Below are 20,023 nucleotides of genomic sequence, written 5' to 3' on the forward strand. Positions count from 1 at the left end.
GTGTCACCGCTCCCCCGGAGGGGCCCTGGGCGAAGGGACACCACCACCGCGGTCCCCGCAGAGGCCGTCGGGCTCCCCGCCCGCAGCGCCAGCCTGGCCTGGCAGGCAGCTTTGCCAGTCCCCCAATTTGCAATTTTTATTTTTCGCTGGGTCTTGTGAGATCCCACGTGGAAGCTGTTAACGACTGCTCGATAATAATCACGACAAAGGCATTATTCAAATGAGGCAGGTAATTGCAACCAGAAGGCGCCTCCTCCCCTTTCCTTTTGCTCCTTTCTTTTTGCAAGAGTAACTCTCGCATTACATCCCATCCTGACGGTACTTCGCCAGGAATCACCGCCATCGCCCCGCACGTTAAACCAGATACGTTCACGCCGGTAAATCACGGCCCGAGCCCGGCAGGATCGCCTCGGAGCTCACAGGCAGTTGCTGCCGCCGGTCTGAACAGCACATCTTCGTGGGGCTTAAATCTGCGAGAGCCCGCAGCTCCGACCCAAGTCATGATAGGACTTTTCCCTCCACAAATTAAGGGGTTCAGGCTGCTGGGTGCCCTCGCCCCCCCAGGCAGAGCGTTCCAGGGTGCGGTGGTTTTTTTTCCCCTCGGTTGTTTTGGGGAGGGGGGTGGGTGTTTGCCATGCTTTTGACTCACTGGGAGCCTGTTGTTTATTCACAAGCATTACGGTATCCTGTTAGCATTCCGACCAGGGGCTGCTCACAGATCTGACTCCGATGATTTCCTGGAGGAACATGTGGAAGCAATAGCGGGGTTGTGCACTCACCCGAGCCGAGGATGCACTAGTGGAGGGCGTGCAAAGGGCCGGGAGCACCGCCGGGGACCCTGTGAGCCCAGCCAGCGGCACCTCAGCCTGAGCGCGCTTTTCACGGGAGTCCGTTCTCGTTTCTGCCCCCATTCCCTTCGGGGCATCTTCGCTTCAGAGGCTCAGTTCTCCTTCGCTTAGGACAGAGAAAAACCACCGGATCCTGGCGCTTGACTTTGAGAACAAACTTTTCTTTTGTTTAATACTAAAAGGAAAAAAGAGGTGCGGGGGGCTAGGGGGGAGGAGGGCCAGACTGGGGAGGGGAGGAAGCGGGAGAAGCCCCGGGGCGCAGCTCTCGGGCCAGTGCCCTCCCCAGGAGGCAGGCGGGCAGGCAGGCAGGCGGGCGGGCAGGCAGGCGGGCAGGGGCCTCCCGCGCCGCTCCTTTCCTGGGGCTGCACTGCCCCCTCTCCCGCGGCCGCCGCATCGCCCCGCTCGCCCCTTTCCGCACGGAGCCTGCGGCAGAAGGGCTGCGAGGGCAGCTCCCCGGCGGCTCCCCCGGCCACCCCTTATCGCCAGCAGATAGCGACGGCCAACAAAGCAGGGATACCCGGTGCTGGCTCCCCGGCGGGGATCAAAGCTCCTTCGGGAGCGTGTTCAAACAGGACGGACTCGGACGTGCGCTGCCCTCGCCTCCGCAGGCACCTCCGGCCCTTGCCGTGCCCCCCTGGCTTGGTTATTGCTGGGGTTTGTTTGCGCTGGGCAAAGCAAAGGCAGAGAGGAAGAGAAGAGCTTTCTCGGTCCCGTCGGAGCAGCGGGGTTTGGGGGGGGCTGGCTCCTGGCGAAGGTTACCTTTCGTTGTGTCTTTCATTCATAAACGTTAGTGATTCCTCTCTCCCCCTCTCTCTCAGTGCCTCTCGCTCCTGGCTGGCTCACGGCCGTCCATCCAGCTCTCTAGCCCAAGCCCAAGCTCAGTGGCGTACAAAGGACACGAGGAAGCCGCAAACTCGTTTCCCGATCAAACTCCCCGTCCATAAACGCACACTGTGACCGCGGACATCGAGCCCGGCGCCCGACCCACCGTCCTGGAGGGTCTGAGGAGGGAAGGCTCATTCATGAAATTGGGAGCACTCGGGAGTTTTCATGGAAGTTTTTTGGGTTGGGTTGGGTTTTTTTTTTTGGTTGGTTTTTTTTTTTACATTTTCTCCCCCTGCAGTGCAAAACTCTCCGCTTCCCCCTTTCCTCCCCCTCGCCCCTGCCATATGGCTAACCTCCCCCCTCCCCTGCAAGGCTGGTGAAATCTGGAGGCAGAGACTGGCCCCCCTGCCTGCGTAAGAGCCTCCCTCCGGCGCACCCGCCTCCGGCCGCGGGGCTGGGGGCGCCGGGCGAGCCAGGGCGGCTCTTATTCTGAAGGGGCCGGAGGGGGGCTTCATTTCCTGACAGCTATTTACTTAAAGCAAATGATTAGTTTTGGAAGGATGGACTATAACATTGAATCAATTACGGGACGCGGTTTGTGAGACCATTACAGTCGGATCGGGAGGGAGGGCGAGCGGGAGGGAAAGAGCGCGGCTGAGCGGGGAAAGTCACAAAAGACGTGGACATATTTTGGATATTTTACGATCTGCAGGATTGGGGCTGCGGATTATAAAGCAGAAGGTAAGAGGTGAGGGGCAGTTTCCCCACCTTTTTCTTTTTTTCACCTTTTCTCCCGCTTCTTTTTTTTCTCTTCTTTTTTTCCCCCCTTTATTTATTTGTTGTTGGTTTGGGGGTTCCTCCCCACCCTTTTTTTCCCCCCCGATGCTCTGAGCCGGGCGGGGGGCTCCTTCCCGCGGGGCGCAGGCGACGGGGGGCGGCGGGCGCCGGCGGCCCCCGCGGAGGGGAGCGGGGAGCCGGCGCTCCGCGGGCCGTCGGGGCGCGGCGGCGAGCAGCGGGGGCAGCGCTAACGACAAACACATTGGGACGGCGGGGGCCACCGCGCCGCATTCCTGCCGCGGGGGCTCCGCGGGCAGCGGCGGTGCCCGCCCGGGGGGGGGACGGGGGGACGCGCATTGACAAAGTAAGCGGCTCGCTCTCTTCTCGCATCCCTTGCTTCCCTTCACCCCGCTGCTCTCCCGTCCCTTCCCCCACCCTTTGTTTTTCACCACCTTCCCCTCTTCAGATCCCCCTTCCCACCTCACTCCCCCTGACCGGGTAGCCTAAATTGGCCCGAGATCCCGGGCGGGGGCACGCACGCAACCCCCCCAAGACAACCCTATCTCCATCCCTGCGCGCCCCGTCTTTTTTTGCACGTCTCAGCGGAAGGGAAGATGCTGAATTTAGGCAGGACTGGTACCTGGAGCCTTTCCAGCTTACAGCCCCCTCTCGCAACGGGAACGCCAGCCCTGCCGCATACCCCGCCGGACTGCTGGAGCCCACCGCCTCCTGCACCGGGGGAGGGCAAAGTCTTCGCGGCCGCCGTTTGGATTCTGTCAAGTGCGGAGGCTGCAAACTTGCCAGCCTCTGCCAGGCTGGAGTCCCCTGGAAAAGTCCTAGGAGCAAGTAGGAAATGGCTTTTTGGCCGTCCGCGGCATTGCTCAACATTTTTGGACGCGGATCCCGCAGCCCAGGAGCCGTTCCAGAGAACAGCACTTGGACAGCTTTTTCTGGAGCCAGCAGCGACAGATCTAGCGAGGCAGCAGCAGTCCCGGGGCGCAGCCGCCAGCCCCCGGGGCTTGCCCGCGTCCCGGCGGGGAGGCGGCTGCGGGGCAGAGGCGGGGGCGATGCCCTGGCCCCCGCCCGCGCCGGGGGCACGTTTCCAGCGCCCCTCGACGGCATTTTCGGCGAGTCTCTTGCAAACGTTCCGGCTCCCTGGCGCTCCTCCGGGGCCCAAGGCTGCACGCCCGGGGCGGACAGGGCATCGCCTCGGCCCGGATGGGGACCGACGGACCCGTCCTCAGGGCTGCGGGCACATCGCTCTCCCTTGGTCCCACAGCTCCGAGCCGGGGCACAACGTCTGTCCCCCGCCGAGACTCCCGCCCTCTCTCCGGACCCCGCGCCCTCGGGCTTCGTGCCTCGCCCGACGGAGAGGGCTAGAGAAGCGCCGGGTCGCAGCGCCAGCAGAATTAGCCAGCCCCGGAGGGAAACAGGGCTTCGCTCTGCCCCTCTCCGTCTCCCCTACTCCGCTTTTCTTTTTCCTGGCTACCTCGCATTGAAAAAAAAAAAAAAAAATTCTCTCCAGCTTGGCAAAGGCTTTCCTATTGTTTCCCAGACAAACAGTGAAGTGGCTGGGAGTTGCCATCTCTGCTAGGTTTGCTCGATGTCCTGGGCAGCCTTTGATCCGCAGCGGCTCTAGCCGTCGGGCTCCGCCGAGGGGTCGCGGACCGAGGGGGAGCGGCGGCAGCGCCGCTTCCCCGCTCCCTGGGGGCTGCCGCTCGGGCTCCCCGCGGGCAGGCAGGGTCTGGCAAGCGCCTGCAGCCTGATGGGGCTGGGGAGTGTGAACGTAACCCCCCCACACCATCCCCACCCCAGTCCCGGCTGGCTGCAGGCGGCCCGCTGTCTCCCCGACGGGGAGCACCGGGGGAAGGGGGGCGACTTGTTATGCCCTTGGCATCTCCCAGGGCCGATGCAGAGCCCAGCTGGGGTCCCAGCTCGGCTGCCTTAACTCCGTGTCCCTGGATGGGGCAAGAGACGGGATCAAAGCAAGGAGACAGGCGTCAAAGGTTCCTCTGTCATCGGCTGATCAAAATCTGAACTGTGGAGATGTGACTTTTAACTCTGGGTCTAGAAACGCTAGGGAAAGATCTCCCAGCAAGGGACTTCAGTTTTAGCTTCTAGTTAACAAAGAGCATTTTAGAAAGGCCCTCAGCTAAACAGTGGTTTAGCCAACCTCAAAGCTTGAAAAAAAGAAGTTTGAAGAAAAATGAGACCGCACAAAGCACTGGGATTTAGGACTCCACAGGCAAACCAGCTCTCCCAGCCTGCAGGCGCTCTCCTGCTGCTTTAAAATGAGACTCCTTTTTCTGGTACTCCTCTCCAGGCACCAAGGGGCAGGAGGTGTGCCAGTCCGGCTGCCATCGGGCACTGGGGCCATCTTTGCTGTTATTTGCTCGTTGATGTATGGGAAATCTTCTTGTGGCTGTGAGAGTAATATATAGGTATTAGGTTTCAAGAAAGCAGGAAGTAATAAATATTTTAATAAAATACCTCTCCGCGGTACTACAGTATCGAGTTGGGATTCGAGTACAATGTACATAGACAGAAAAAGTCTTGCATACCCCAGACCTTGCTGGTTATTTCCAGCTAGACCAGTTGGTCTAAAAACGAGCGTGAAATGTATAACCTTATACAATCCTCACCTCGCTTGCATCCTTAGATCATCATGGCCACAGTGGCACTACTTCTGCCTGTGAACTCTGAAAATTTTAATAGAATATGTTTGCTTTGCTTGTTTTAAAGACCAGGGAATGACTTCTGAGAGGTTCTTTTTCCTGGTGGTGGCAAGAATTGCTGATAATTTAAAAAAAGCAAGCAAGCAAGCAAGCAAACAACCCTTTCTCTCCCTCTTGCCTTGCTCTCCTGCTTGACTCATCTCTTTCAAGCCAATAAAGCTTTGCATGGGCACCCAAGGGAAAAGTTTGCAATAGCTAGGCTTCCTAGCTCTTGTGGTCAACAGAGATGGATTGGTTTTTCCATGCAATGCTTCTGAGTTGGGATCTGAGGTGTTCCTTGATTTGATCCTGAGAACCTAAGTGAGATGTATTCCTCAGAAGTGCCAGGTTTTTTGTCTGTTGGCTGAGACAGTCTGGAAAATCCTCTTTGGACTGAGCTGGGAAATTTAGACTGCAAATTTCCCCCCACCTTTAGCTCCTAGACTGGTGGAGTCCATCCTTGAGGGTTAGGCTGAAGAATTGCAGCTGACTAGAAGGCTTGTCGGGTAGCAGCCATCATTGTGTGTCCTGCAGAGCCTGAAGCGCTCTGCAGGAGCCCAGCACTGCGCTAGTCTTGGTGTGTAGTTATTCCTGCATACAGGCTATGCTGGATGCAAATACTTGTAAAGGGATGTGGAACAAGCCTCATTTTAGGAGAATATTTATGCCAGTCTTTTTCACTGAAGAAATTTTCTTCTGTTGTTTGAGCCTTTCCCCAGTGAAACGTTCAGACCCACCTGTTAGTGCTGCAGGGCAGCTCTGCTCTTGCGGAGCATTGAGTTTGCAATTTGGGAACTGAGAACCAAGAAACGTTTCAGGAGGTTCTGTCTGAACATTTACATTCAGCTAGTGACATATACCACAAGGAGGAAATGTTCCCCTCTTTTCTTGGGCTGGCCTTAGCTCTTCCTGGAAAAGATCAGTCTTCCCAGAAGGACAGACTGCCACTCTGACAAAATCACCACTGAAATTATCCAGCCCTCTCATAACAAGGGTAATCACATCATTACGTGCCAAGATTTGCAATCCAACTACTGTCCTATCACTTATGTAAATACAGAGCAATAGGGACCATTTTGGCGTTATTATTATTATTTTTTTAAATCGGTGAACTCTCATGAAATTAAAATATAAGAAATTTGAATTTTAAATTGATCCAGGAGACCCAGTTTATATTCTGTCTGCTACGTTGGAGCCTAGCGTTGCCTTCTGCTCGACAAGAAATTTGGCTCATTAATGTGGATCAACATTGCCATCATGTGGCCAAGAGGATGAACTGTAGTGACTGGGTAGCCGGTAGGAAATCAGTCTGATAGTCTCCAGTCTTCTGGTAGATGGGCTAATTTTCTGTCTTGAAAGAGGTCTTTGTTTGATTTACAGCAGTACGAAAAAATATGAAAAAATATATACCTTTGGCTCTTCTTGGTCCGCCACCATGCTTTCTCTCTAGGTCATGTAGAGAAATAACCTAGGAATATAATAATTTTCTAAACACATATTTCCACTGGCTTTCTGGATATTGATTTTACTTTGTCTTCTGTGGCGCAGTCAATGAAACCCATCTTGGTAGGAAGCCAGTGCTAGGCAGTGAGTGTTTGGAAGATTGACTCCTTGCTGATAACAGTTCTTCAGATGTTATTTTCCTGATTTTTTATCACTAAAGCACACAAGAGAGATACCAGGATTTCAGTCAGATCCTTTCAAAACCCAGTGGTTAAAGTAGATGCAATGACTGTTTTACCCTGGGCAATCAGCCTCCCCTGCAGAGAGTTTGGCAAACCCCTCATGGCATCATCTAGCTTTCACTATACACGCCCATGTTTCTGTTTTAGCTAGCAAAGTTCAAGGTATGCAAGGAATTAAGGTTGGCTCAAACTTACGCTGTATGTGTGCTGTCAATACGGGGCTTCAGCTTGCATAAATCTACTGGCTTCAGTGAGGTTACACCAATTTATGGTTTGATGAAGTGGTGTTAGGAAATGAACCTGATGCATTTATTCAGGGCTGAGATTTGGCTGGTTTAGGACAAAGACTGCTGCTCTGCCATAAGGAAGGTAAAAAAGCCAAATAAGTGCATACAAAAAATTAGATGATTGTAAACAAACAAAAACATGATATGTGTACTTGCTTGGTGTTGTGGGAATGAGTAAACTCTGTCCTCTCCAGAAGTGTGAAATTGTACCTGTGTTAAACCTTGACTCCAGCACTGACGTGCGAGGATATGCTGGTGATGGGACTCCAGCACGCTCAAGTCAGATGCATGATGTAACTAAATCCAGTTCAAATAGATTTTGAATACGGATGATGGTGAATCCTTAGTACGTTATTCTGTCTTTCACAGTGAGGAAGTGTTGCTCTGGGTCTAGATGAGATTAATGAGTCATTGAGGAAAGATCAAAGCTCTGGGTTGTGAAAGAATAGCCAGATGGAAAAATGCAAATTTAGTTAAGTCCTTGTATTTTTAAACTGCAACAGTAGATTGAGGCACTCAGCTCTTACTGATTTCTACAGCAGCCCAACCAAGACAGCAAATTCAAAGTAGCACTTTGGAAATGCCATCACCTGTACTTACACCAGTATAGTCATGGGGCTTCAGTCCTCACTTACACATACAGCTCTGCAACAGTGTAAGTCCACTTCAGCAGAGCTTCTGCAGACTGGTGTACAAGAGATGAGCTAGCTTTGTTTTGTTCTCCTTCTGTGTTGCATCACTTGCACTGAATAGTCTGGAAAAACAACACAAAAGGGAGAGAAAAGGCAGAAGTAAACTTGGCAGACAGTGGGGTAACATTGTCTTGTGGATCTTGGGAGGCTAGGAGTCAGATCAATAAAGCAAACCATGGTAAGTCTTTAAAGATTTACAGTGGGTTACTTTATCAGAAAAAATTACAGGATATAAATGTGATAAAAATTAGTAAGAAGGCTGAAACCGAGGGACTTCTTTGATATCCAAGAGTCTGTTATCAATGGGAGACAGATACATAAACACATGACGATTATTGCTACTTGAAGAATCAGGCAAAACGCCTTGTCTCTGACGGAATGTTGTCAGCTGAATTTCTGAAGTTGTTTGTACATGTTTTTGAGGCTGGTAGTTTGTAAGTCTTCTAATCCTGCTTCTGAGACCTTTAGGTTTGATTCGAGTATCAAATACTTTTTGCTTTGCAAAGGTGCGCTGTCTGCTCCACACGCTGCGGGAGGAAAGCGGGACTAGTTCAGAAACACTTCTTGGCATGTTGTAAGCATTTAACTCCCATATGGCACTGGCAGAGTCGTAATAACAAGGTGCACCTACGTGCTTTCCTATCTCAGCATCAGGAACTGAATACCAGAGGGTGAATAGAAACTCTCCAGAACCTTTGAAAAGTAGTCCCTGTCTTGGCACATCATCCTTTATTTTACTCCTTGGTCTGTGTTTCAAATTAGGGGCTCTTCCATGTAGTCTTTTTTAATCTATATTGGCTTTGGGCCAAACCCAGTTACTATTAAAGTCACCAACAAAACGTCCATTGATTTCAATGGGAGCAAGGGTTGTAGGAGTTTCTCCTTTGGAAATTATCTAACAGGATGCTTGAGGGTTTTAAGTAGAAATGTCATTAGATGGCACAAAAATTACATAGATGTTTATTGCCATTGTTGCCTCTTCAAGGCTGACGCCTTAGGATTATGTGTTTGAAAGCTGAAATTATCGCATGTGATCTATGACTCTCCACACTGTTGGGGAGAAGAGATGCTCTGCAAATGGCTGTGCTGGCCTACAGTCTGTCATGGATTTATTCCATTAGAAAATTTCAGCATATGTTTTAAATAGCATGTCTCTCGATCAAGGGAATTCTTGCTAAATAAGCAATAAACACTATTGTATTGCATTGTGTTCAGTAAGCTATATATATACATATGTACAATGGCAACACCAAAATATCACTCAGGGTTGTACTATTTGTAATAAAAGTAGCTTTAAAATACGCTTTTTCTCCCATAAAAGCTGCTTGCAGCTAAAAGGTCAGAACTTACTGCATATAGCCATTGCATCCTCACCAATGCCTGTGAGGGTACTGCCTCTGTGCAGGGGTGTTTCTGTGGGCTCAGTCCTGAAGGCTGCAGCGGGCATCAGAGCTGCTTGCAGGCTGTTTGAAAGGGGGATGCGGCAGGACTCGGCTCCTTACACTGCCAGTGGAGAGAAGGGGTTATGGTGCCTTAGCTGCGTTCCCCGTGCCAGTGATGTGCCTGCGGCCCCACGTACCTTGTGGGAGGTGGTGGCATGAGTCTCAAAGGGCTGTGGGTGCAAGCTGGGGTCCCTGGGCCGTTTTGCTCCGTGGCATCATGTAGAGTGCCGGGAAGCTGCACGAAGGCACTGCAGGAGAGGGGTCCTGTAAACTCTCATACCATTGTCAGTCTGTTAACTGGCTTTCTCTTGCCTTCTCCTTTCTGTTTCAGTTGTTGGTAGCTATGGGTACTTCCTCACGGACATTCCTGATCCTGGGATGTTTTCTCACAGGTAATGTTCCTCAGTTGTCTAAGCCTCTCCACCCGTATTCCTTTGTAAATTCATATTTAAGCTTGCTTTCATTGTGCCCACGATAACAAATGCCAAATGGTTACCAGCTGGCTACAGACTCGATTTTTCTGCCCTTCCCTTCGGTAGGCTAAGACAAGACCTACCGAGAAGGCAGTACTTTTGCTAGCCTGTGCCGGCCACTTTGGCACCCCTACAGCTGCTGTAGCCTCCCGCCCGGTTTGTCTGCCTGCACAGGGAAAGTGAGCCTGCCTACCTCCAGCTGTCCCAGCCCTGCCCCACTGGGGTTTCTCCAGTAGCGTGGTAGAGGCAAGGCTGCCTGTGTGGGCTCCTCGCATCCTCCCACGCCACACCACCTAACCACACTCACCGGGGCTGCCTGCCGAGCCTCCCAACATCTGCTGAGCGAATGGTGCTGGGAGGGGAGGGCAGGGTTTGCCACAGGGCGCCAAATATAGAAAGGGCCTGTAGACCGAGATAACACATGCAGGAGTGAGAAATTGGTTTCAAAGACAGTCTGGATTCCTGCTGCTGGTTTATTGCTCAGAGCCCACTTTCACGCCGTGGGCCTAAGTGCTTGTTTATCGTGGACTACCCTAACTGTTTTGTACAGGTCATTTGATAGACTGAAACAGCAAATCTGTTTTCCTGGTGAATTCCCCATTTTTTTAGGGTGTGGATCCTCTAATTTTCCTTCTGGGAGTTGGACCTGCACCAGCCCACCTACAAATTACCTAGGCTTGCAAATCTGAGCCTGTAACTGGAGATTGCAGCTGAAAATCAGTGCCATCTACAACATCTAGTTCAGTGAATTACAGTTTTATTTGGCTATAAACCTTCTGTACATTTTGGCTAGAGGTAAACCTGATGCACAAATATTCGGTCTAAGCCCCTGCTCCGGCCCTTTGCAGAAGTACAAGCCAGATGTAAAATGCAGGTGTTGGTTTTGGGAAGTGGTTTCTAACTTTCAGCTGTGAGCTTACTCGAAGGCTGACAGAACTGCTGGTTTCCTGACCATTGCTGTAAGGAGCTGTAAGATGCCCGTGACCCAGCAGCCAGGGTGTGGAATTCACTGGTCTGCAGCAGAGCCATGCCCACATTTGGGGCTGGGAAGCTGAGGTGTGGATTGGGAGCCATCCCTAACTTCACCTCTGTCTTTCACCTCTTGATTTGACAAACAGAAGTCAGCAAGCAAACACTTAGCATTTCAAAGGGAAGCCGTTTGCCATCCATTGGGCAAAGCTCTGGCTTTTAACAAGGGCAAATGTCCTGGGATATCAGCACATCTGAAATGGTCAGAAAAAGAGCTGCTCTGGATCCACTCTGCTTTCTTTCACATCCTGTGCTGATGCTGTTCTGTGTGTTCATATGCCATTTATTCATGTCTTTTTGCAGGACCGCTCCTAACGTTTTGCCAGCTTCCTCTGCCGACTATTGTTCCCAATAGGAATGAAATGGTGGTACAGCTGAATTCCAATTTCACGCTCAAATGCTCTGGAGACAGCGAAGTGAGCTGGCAGTACCCAGTGACTGAGGGAAGCCACAGGATAGACATTAGACATGAAGAAAACAACAGTGGCCTCTTCGTGACGGTGCTCGAAGTAGGAAATGCCTCAGCTGCTCATACGGGCTTGTATGTTTGCTATTACAACCACACTCAAGTGGAGGATGGGGAAGTGGAAGGGAAGGACATCTACATCTATGTGCCTGGTAAGTGGGGGATGCCACAGCGGTACCTGGAGGTTTGGATGGGAGAGCTGAACTGTGGATGTTCAGAAGAGGCATATTGCTGGTGGCAATTTGCTGTCAGAGGAAGATAAAAGACCCCAGGGCCATTTCCTAATGAGTAAATCAAGACCAGCCCCTGTGAGTCTATGGATACGTTCCTCTTTCTTTCTATTGGTTTTCACTTTTTTTGGTAAGAGTTTTAGTTCTCAAGAAGAAGGATGAATTTGCAACTTCAGAGCTGAGGTCTTCTGACCACCAGGGACTGGGTAGTAGACCTTGGTGGCCAGGTCAGCTCAGCTGTGGGAGTGTGTCCAGCCTTCAGGTTTGTCTGGTCCCCAGGTGGGGATTAACGTTAACACCAGTCCTTTCAGGGGTGACTTGGGTGGATGTTTTGGGACACGTACTGACCAAACCAGTGCCATGTCTGACACTAAAGCAGTTGCCAGATGAGGAAGGCTATATCTTGTTCTTAACCTGAATTAGGCTTGAACTGAGAACTGGGAAAAGCTCATGTGTGCACAGGGCCTGGGAAACATAAAGCAACGGAGACGTCTTGGGGGTGGCTGTCACAAGGGAGGGTGAAACGAGAAGTGTTATTGCTGGCCAGTCTGATGCAAGATTAAAAATATGGTGTTACCATGCAGTGCCCTGTAATTTTCAAAGCAAACACAGCCTTCCCAGGCCCTGCGCCGCCTTTCTCTTTAGTGGTGGAAAACCTGTTGGACCCAGAAGAAATGACATCCCTTCTTTTCGGAAGTACCTATCCCCAGCTTTGCCCTCCCACCCCCTTGTTCCGACTGGAAATCTGTTTAAAGGCTTTCCACACTATCCATGGGATGAAGATCTTTATTGTCATAGCCGAGATAGGCACCAGAGGCTGAGCCACAACTGACTGCCTTTGTAAAGCCCTGTCTGGATGTTTCCTTGGCGTTGGCTGGGGTTCAGGGGATGAGTGGCACAACTGCAGGGCCAGGAAAGATCAAGCCAGTAGATTTGCAGTAAACACTTTGAACAGGAAACAAAAGAGAGAAGAAGAGATTGCAAATCATCCTGCAAAACTGCAGTGTGTTGTGAAGGAGATGATGTCTGCAACCACAAGGAAGAATGTGGAAGGGGAAAAAGTCAGGAAGCAATAACAGGACTTGTTTTAAAGGTTATTTTGCAGTGGCATTAAGTTTTTGCAGTTCACGATGTGTGATTCAAGGACAGTGATTCTTCCAAGATTTTTTCTCCATTTCCCACAACAAATGTAAAGCATTTGCATTCATTCTTGAAGCAGGATGTTTCAGCAGAGGCTGCAGGCTTTGGCACATGTATCTCCATTTCCAAACAACTCTAACCAAATCACCAGAAGATGTTGGTGTTAAGCAGTCTTGTAACTCACTCAGTGAAGGAATATAAAGGCAAGAGATGGAAGATTCCTTCAAGAGGGCTTTTTGGTTTGGTTTTAAAAGCCTCTAGACATCAGCCTACGAGATTTGCAGGGCAGAGACACCCTGTAATTTTTTCCACTCGCTAACCATCAAGATTTCATAAATGCAGAAACATATCCTTTTCTCCAAATTATAGAGAATGTTTCTGTTTCCACTATAAACTTTGTCTTTACAATTGTTTTTCCTGCAATGAATTAGGAGGGCAATGGGTGGCAGCAACCCACTTTAGCCAAGGAGGATTACGTTGAAACTTCACACAATATCCTAGCTTCACTAGCAGCACACAGAAAACCAAACTAGGTGAATCCTGTTTCTGTTTTAAATTACAGTGGGAAAATGAATACATGGAGTTGGCAGTGTCTTTGGGATGGAACACTGTGTTTGGAATATTGCTACAAAGAGCCTGCCAGTGCAGCAGAAAGTCTATTGTTGGAGGGATTTGGATTGCTATTTATTAAATTTTATTATAAAGCTTTGCACAGAAGCTTCAGGCTAGCCGGGATTATTTGTTTATTCCGAATGGCCAAATGGAGATAATTTGTGGGCTATGCTTTTTAAGTTGGCTATATTATGCAATTATGTTTTAAACTCAGATGTTGGATTGGCTGGGTAGGAAAGTTGGCATGTATTTTGTTGACTTTAAAAGAAATAAAACTACCAGGTGTTTGTTTGCTTTTTTCTGGTTGAATACCATATTTTGAAAACCACATGCTGTGACCATAATTAACTATGTCTCAGAACTGTAATGTTGGACATGTTAGAAATGCAAGAAGATAAGTACCTTGAACTATTTTTGATGAAATGTGGCTTTAATGGTGTTCAACATAAACAACACGAAACTGATTTCTAATTTTTGACATGGAAAGTGTTTGGATTTCTTTTTTTTTTTTTCCTTGCTTATATATTGATTAGGAGACAGCTAATATTACCAAAGGGAAAAAAAAATTCTAACTGAAGAAGATGAGTGATTTGTGCCAATAAAAGGCAGGATCTTTAATAATTTTTTTTGTGCAGTGAATGTTGCACCTAAGTGCAGAATCTTGTGTCATAAAAATAGCATGTTTAAGTCCAAATTCTTCCCTGAGATCTTTGCTGTACATATATCTTGATAGAGTTGTCTATGATAAAGTGAACTAATCTTTACTTTAGTCCCCAGCAGTTGCATGAACGTTTTCATACCCAGGAGTGATTTTCTTGCTTTTTGTCACTAGACATCCTTTTGCCCTCCCTGTAGGAATATGTCAGAACCAGGTCTAAGGGGATTAATAATACTTAGCATTTTTTGGGGGGGAGATCTTTTGTATTTTTCATTCTGCATCCTGAATTGTCACAAAGGAGCCCAAGCCCCTTCCTGTTTCGTGCTTAGGTCAAATGTCTTGCTACATGTCACATCAAATAGCAAAAACAAGATACTGCAGACAATTACCATGCCCTACCTGCAATCTCTGAAAAAGTGGGGTAATGAACTTTACCAATTTCAGTTACGATCTATAAGTGGTCATTGATATCCAGTTCTTGTATGTGGACTTACTACAAACAAGACAGTGTAAAATTACCTCTCGTTTTTTACAGACCCAGACATGCCTTTTGTTCCTTCTATACCAGAAGACCAGTTCATCCTAGTAGAAGAAGGTGATCCCACCGTTATCCCTTGTCGGACAAGTGACCCAAATGCTCAAGTGACTTTAATTAACAGTTTAGACAAGGCTGTCTATGCTTTCTATGACAGCAAACAAGGCTTCATAGGGAATTTCCCTGCGGGCTCATATACATGCAAAACAATGGTTAAAGGCGTGGAGTTCAAGTCCGATGAGTTTCTCATCTATATTTTAAGAGGTATTTATTTTTGTTCATTTAAAAAAAAAAAAGTAATAATGTTCAGCCCAGTTCTTTCATCACACTGTAAGAGCCATATTAGCACCAGCATCACAGGGTTATATCAGGTGTTTCCCCAATGATGAGCTCCTTGCTCTTCTGGCAGTAGCGCCAGTTACTTAGTTGCTAGTTTACTTAGCGGTTACATACAATTTTGATGAGAATGAAGTGTCCTTATTTCCTCTCCCAAATGTTTGCAAGAAAAGTCTTCCGTAATCCATGTATTTTTGTCCCGTTTGCTGAAACGTGACTTTAAAGACTGGTGTTTCCTAGTGGCTTCAAATTGTAGGACTTTGGGTAGTCTGAAAAACAGCATGATTCAAATATTTTGAAAACAAGGTTTTTATTGGCCAGCAAGGGATTCTCAAAGACAGTCACTGATTAGCAACATGGGAAATTGCTTTTATACCAAGTGCCTTTTCACAGGGGCATTTGAGATCATAGGATTTTCTAATTGAAATTTTATGCATGGATCATTTCTTTGTTGGATAGAACTCAATGCCTGTACACTTCATGCTTTAAATACAAATTGTTTACATCGGTATAAATCAGCAGCACTTTCACTGTATTTTCCAGGTAACTCCTCAATAGAGGAAGTGAAATGGAAATCTTCCCCTGAAATTGTACCATGTGAAAATTGCATACTTTAAAAAACTAAATCTGCTCTCTCTCTTTTCTCTTAGCTACTTCACAGCTGCCAGTTGAAATTGAAGCTCTTAAAACTGTCTACAAAACAGGCGAGACCATCGTAGTAACTTGTGTGGTCTTTGACAATGAGGTGGTTAATTTGCAGTGGAATTATCCTGGGAAAGTGGTAAATATCTCTCTTTTTTTTTGTTTGTTTGAATGTTTGTAGTTACTTATTGGAGAAGAAGGTGGGGTTGTAAAATATTCTTCTCTTCTCTGAATAAGGACAGCTGAGGAGAGAAAAAAAAGTAATTTCTTTTACTTTTAGGTTACCACAAAAGAAAGTCAGTCCCAAAAGTTAGAGTTTGCTGTTAGTAAGTATGCAAAGCATGAGAGGAAGGTGAAGTATGACTAGGAGTCCATCCTCCGTGGGAGGAATGTTGTTTCTCAGGTCTTGTGCTGGTTTAAAAAAAGAAATGTTGTGGAAATAAAAAGATCTAGGAATGTGTTGGACATATGCATAGAGCTCTGCTGCTGAAGGTCTGAACCTCTAAAATGGCTCTCTTAAACCCTGGGTTCTTGGGCATAATAAAGGATGATGAAGAATCAAGTCCACAGTCTTAATTGTTCCTCATTATGCAGGTGTAAATTAAAATGACTTTTACAGTCAGTGTAATTACTCACTAATGAGAACCGTCTAGTAAGAAAACCTTAAAACTTTTGGAGAACCTCAGAAATTTTCAACCTGGCATAACATCCTTCTGCAGTGAAAATTTTTATTCAGCGAAACTTGGTTAGGGTCAGTCCCGGTCAATGGAGAATTTCAGAGTATCCCACGTAAAAAGTCTGGTCACTGAAGGAATGGAGTAGTTGAAGTGTACCTAGTTGTGACCCCAAATCCCATCTTTTATTTAAGTTAAAAGAGCCCAAGAGGACAAATGATTTGAGGTTTTGTTCTATTTTCCATGTTACACGTCATAAGCTCTGCTATATGCCACCTTTCAAAACTAGCCCCACCATATTTTTTGTTCCAGCCTCTCATGATAACATGGTCTACCATTCGTACCATCCTTTTACTGGCAGGAGTCTTCTCCTTGCCAATAAATTATTCTTGTTTTGAGAGCAGGCAGAACATAGCATCTGGCTACTGGTTACTTTTTGTCTGGTGGAGGGGATAAAAATTCACCCTACTTCATGGGAACTGAACAAAGAAAAGTCAAGTGGCTTTTATGTCTGAGGAGAAGGTAGTGCATAAGCAGTAAAGCGCTATTTCAGGCTGCTCACCCAAATTTTGAACGGTATTTGTTTCCAGTGAACAAAATAAGAGCTCTCAACCTCCTCACCCTTCTGTGCCTGCCCCCAAAAGGGTGCATTTTCATAGACACGCCTTTTGTGCCTGTGGCTGAAAAATACATCCCTGACTGAGTAAACAAGTCTTCTGCCATGCAGGGTTTAGATGGTTGCTCTCACTCCAGTGGCATCATAGATCCTCAATGGTGTGCTTTCAGCTCAGTTACTTAAGTAATGTTTTTTTTTCCTTCTCCAAACTACAGAAAGAAAAAGGTCTGATAAAACTTGATGATATCAAAGTCCCATCGCAGAAGCTGGTTTACACCTTGACCATTCCTGAGGCAACAGTGAAAGACACAGGCGATTATGAATGTACTGCTCGGCATGCAACCAAGGAAGTTAAGGAAAATAAGAAAGTAGTCATTACAGTTCATGGTATAGTCTGATTTTAGTGTCCAAAAATTATTAACACATTGGAAAACACCATTTTTGAAAAATGCTGCACAGTGTTCTTTATGCAAGGCTTTTTCGTTTACAGACAAAGGCTTTGTTCACCTGGAGCCTCAGTTTAGCCCTCTGGAAGCTGTCAATCTACACGAAGTCAAAAACTTTGTCGTCGATGTGCAGGCATACCCAGCACCAAAAATGTACTGGTTGAAGGATAACGTGACTCTGATTGAAAATCTTACTGAGATTGTTACTAGTTCCAACAAAGTCCAGGAAACAAGGTAAAAATATTCTTCTGACCCTTACTTTGCCATGTTGACTTGAGTTTCTACCCCAGGAACCTGGCCACTGCTCCTGCTCTCTCTTTCCACCTCAGTTTGTTGCTTCTTCCTCAGTGGCATTTAAAAGTAATTTGTTTTCTACTCTAAAGGGCGATGTCCAATCTGCCTCTTCTTATTCCCTTCTTAACATCAACTTCTCCAAACCATAGAAATCTTGCTTTCTGAGCAGTAAGCCTCTTCAGTCCCTCCAACATGTCTCCACACCAATAATTTCTAGCTATTTCCAGTAATATCAGGGGCTTTGTCAGATCCCTGCAGAATATAACTATGCCCACTTGTTTCTCAGTTGTATGTTGGTAGTTATTTACTGCTTGAATAATGACTTTAGTTAAAGGTATGCTAGAAATGCTAAATGTCACTACATTATAATCTCTACATACCGAGATTACATGTTGCACCAAAGTGAATTTTTTTTATGCCTGCTTTAAAAATACAAACAAAAGCTCTTATTTCTGCAGGTTTCAGAGCATATTAAAATTGATCCGGGCCAAGGAAGAAGACAGTGGATACTATACTTTGGTTGCTGAAAATGAAGATGAGATTAAAAGTTACACCTTCTCCTTGCTAATACAAGGTAAGGAGCCCCAAAGCCTTGCCCACCAGAACTGATGGCACACAGCAAAGACTTGATCCACTTACAGATGGAGGAGTGCGTGTGTGCCGAGTCCTTGGAGCTCTCCTATCCTGATCCTGGCTTTCACTTCTGCGCTGGCCTTGAGCCAAAAAGAAACTTTATCCTCCCGCCTAAGTTATTCCAGCTGGCAGCGGGGACGATAGCTCATTTAGTATGACATGAGGACGTGGCATAACCACAGCACTTCCTTTTCATGGCTCTAGCCTAGGATCCACTCTGTCCTACAGGAGATAAGGACCTCCTGGACGAGTCTGGGTCTCTAGCTGTTGCTAAGCTGTCGGCCAAACAACACCTGTCCTGCTTTATTTGAAATTTCAGGCTGTTTTTTTTGTAGACTCTGACAAATATTTTAACAAACTCCTGACTCTTTCCCAGTTCCAGCCCTGATCTTAGACCTCGTGGACGATCACCACGGCTCTGCGGGTGGGCAGACGGTGAGGTGCTTGGTGGAGGGGACCCCGCTTCCTGATGTGGAATGGCTGGTTTGCAAGGACATTAAAAAGTAAGAGGAGCGGGTGCTTTCTTATCTAAAATATGATTTGTTGTGTCCTTGATTAGCTTAACATTATTAGTTATCGTACCACGTTTTCCTCATCAAGGGCCAATAAGCTCTAGATCAGTTTTTTCTTTTTAGAGGCATGTTGCTTATATTTCAAGGGAGGTTGTCAGTGCCCTTCCTATTGCATCCTGTAGGAGAAGACACAATGCATCAGTTCAGGAGGTTTCTCTCATAAAAGCTTTGTGTTCTATAAGCGAACTCAGCAGATTTCACAGTCCTGGTTTGAGTAAGGATCTTGAGAAGCAGCTGTCCCTCCATTCAGGGAGTTCTTATCATTTCACAGATAGCTCAGTCTGCCTCGTTAACACTCTTGCGTGCTTCTAAATTTTCACTTGTAATTATTTGGCCTCATTATAATTTTCATCTTCAAAGTATTTTAGACACGTGGAGTAATTACTCCCATTTTAGCTAGTTCTAGACTGGCTCTTTCTGTGGCTACTGGGAGGCCGGTTTTTCCCTGGGAGGTTATCCACCAGGGAGAGGGAGACCATGCACGGAAGAAGGCTAGAAGCGCTGGGCACCTCCCCGCTGTGTTCTGCTCTCATTGTGCTAAAACCTCTTACTGCCTGGTGGGATGATTGTCCTCCTAGCCCTGCCCCAGGGAGCCTTGTACAGCACTAAGGATTCAGGGAGAAATAGAGATCCATCCAGTACTATAACTTTATGGGATACATAGTGACACCAAGGTCTATCTATACCAGACCTGCTGGACTGCATTGTCAGGCCCTCAAAGTGACAGCAGTAATGAGGATCAGAAGGTAAATTACTCCGAGGGAAGAAAGATGCAGAATTTTCACAGAGGTGATCTTAAGCATCTCCGGTCTTTAAAAGGATCGTTGTCAGAAGAAAATTATAGGGAAAGGTGATTCTTGTTCTGTTCGCTCTTCTTTATCCATACCTAAGCCCAACGTCCTTTTCCCCTGTTATTCTTCTCTGCAGGTGCAGCAATGACACCTCATGGACTCTTTTGACTAACAATATCTCTGATATACACATGGAAGACCACTCGGATGAGAAAAACATGGTGGAAAGCCAGGTGACCTTCCAGAAGGTAGAGGAAACCCTGGCTGTGCGATGTGTGGCAAGGAATGACCTTGGTGCTGTTACTCGGGAACTGAAGCTTGTGGCTCCCAGTGAGTTGGCTTTGTCCTTCCGTGAAATTACAGCAGCCAGTTTGACCCCTCTCTAACACACCCCAGTTCAGTATTAATAGATAAAAACATGAATTGTTGCAGATAAAAATAAATGAAAATGGATTTTTTTTCCACCCTGGGACATCTGAGGATGAGGCATTCTACAGGTCTTTATGGTGCATCTGTTTTTTGCTTATTACATGGTTTCATGATTCATTTTATCATTTTATGGCCACTGGCAATGGGATGTTCTAGACAATCTCTGCATTTGGTTTT

General features: G+C 47.3%; 1 protein-coding gene across 1 annotated transcript in view; it reads left to right on the top strand.

Annotated features, from left to right (window-relative positions):
• The first annotated feature begins 2,354 nt into the window (after positions 1-2,354).
• The window catches only part of PDGFRA (platelet derived growth factor receptor alpha), a 35,710-nt gene continuing 18,041 nt past the window's right edge, over positions 2,355-20,023 (top strand). The window contains exons 1-10 of the mRNA XM_050895416.1: positions 2,355-2,414; positions 9,602-9,662; positions 11,076-11,390; positions 14,414-14,677; positions 15,400-15,530; positions 16,897-17,068; positions 17,172-17,361; positions 17,880-17,995; positions 18,431-18,557; positions 19,554-19,747. Of these exons, the coding sequence (XP_050751373.1) occupies positions 9,614-9,662; positions 11,076-11,390; positions 14,414-14,677; positions 15,400-15,530; positions 16,897-17,068; positions 17,172-17,361; positions 17,880-17,995; positions 18,431-18,557; positions 19,554-19,747 (1,558 nt within the window). The 5' untranslated portion in view covers positions 2,355-2,414; positions 9,602-9,613. The remainder of the gene's footprint in view (positions 2,415-9,601; positions 9,663-11,075; positions 11,391-14,413; positions 14,678-15,399; positions 15,531-16,896; positions 17,069-17,171; positions 17,362-17,879; positions 17,996-18,430; positions 18,558-19,553; positions 19,748-20,023) is intronic.

This window comes from Gymnogyps californianus, chromosome 4 (genome assembly GCF_018139145.2).
Source record: "Gymnogyps californianus isolate 813 chromosome 4, ASM1813914v2, whole genome shotgun sequence".
Taxonomy (NCBI): Eukaryota; Metazoa; Chordata; class Aves; order Accipitriformes; family Cathartidae; genus Gymnogyps; species Gymnogyps californianus.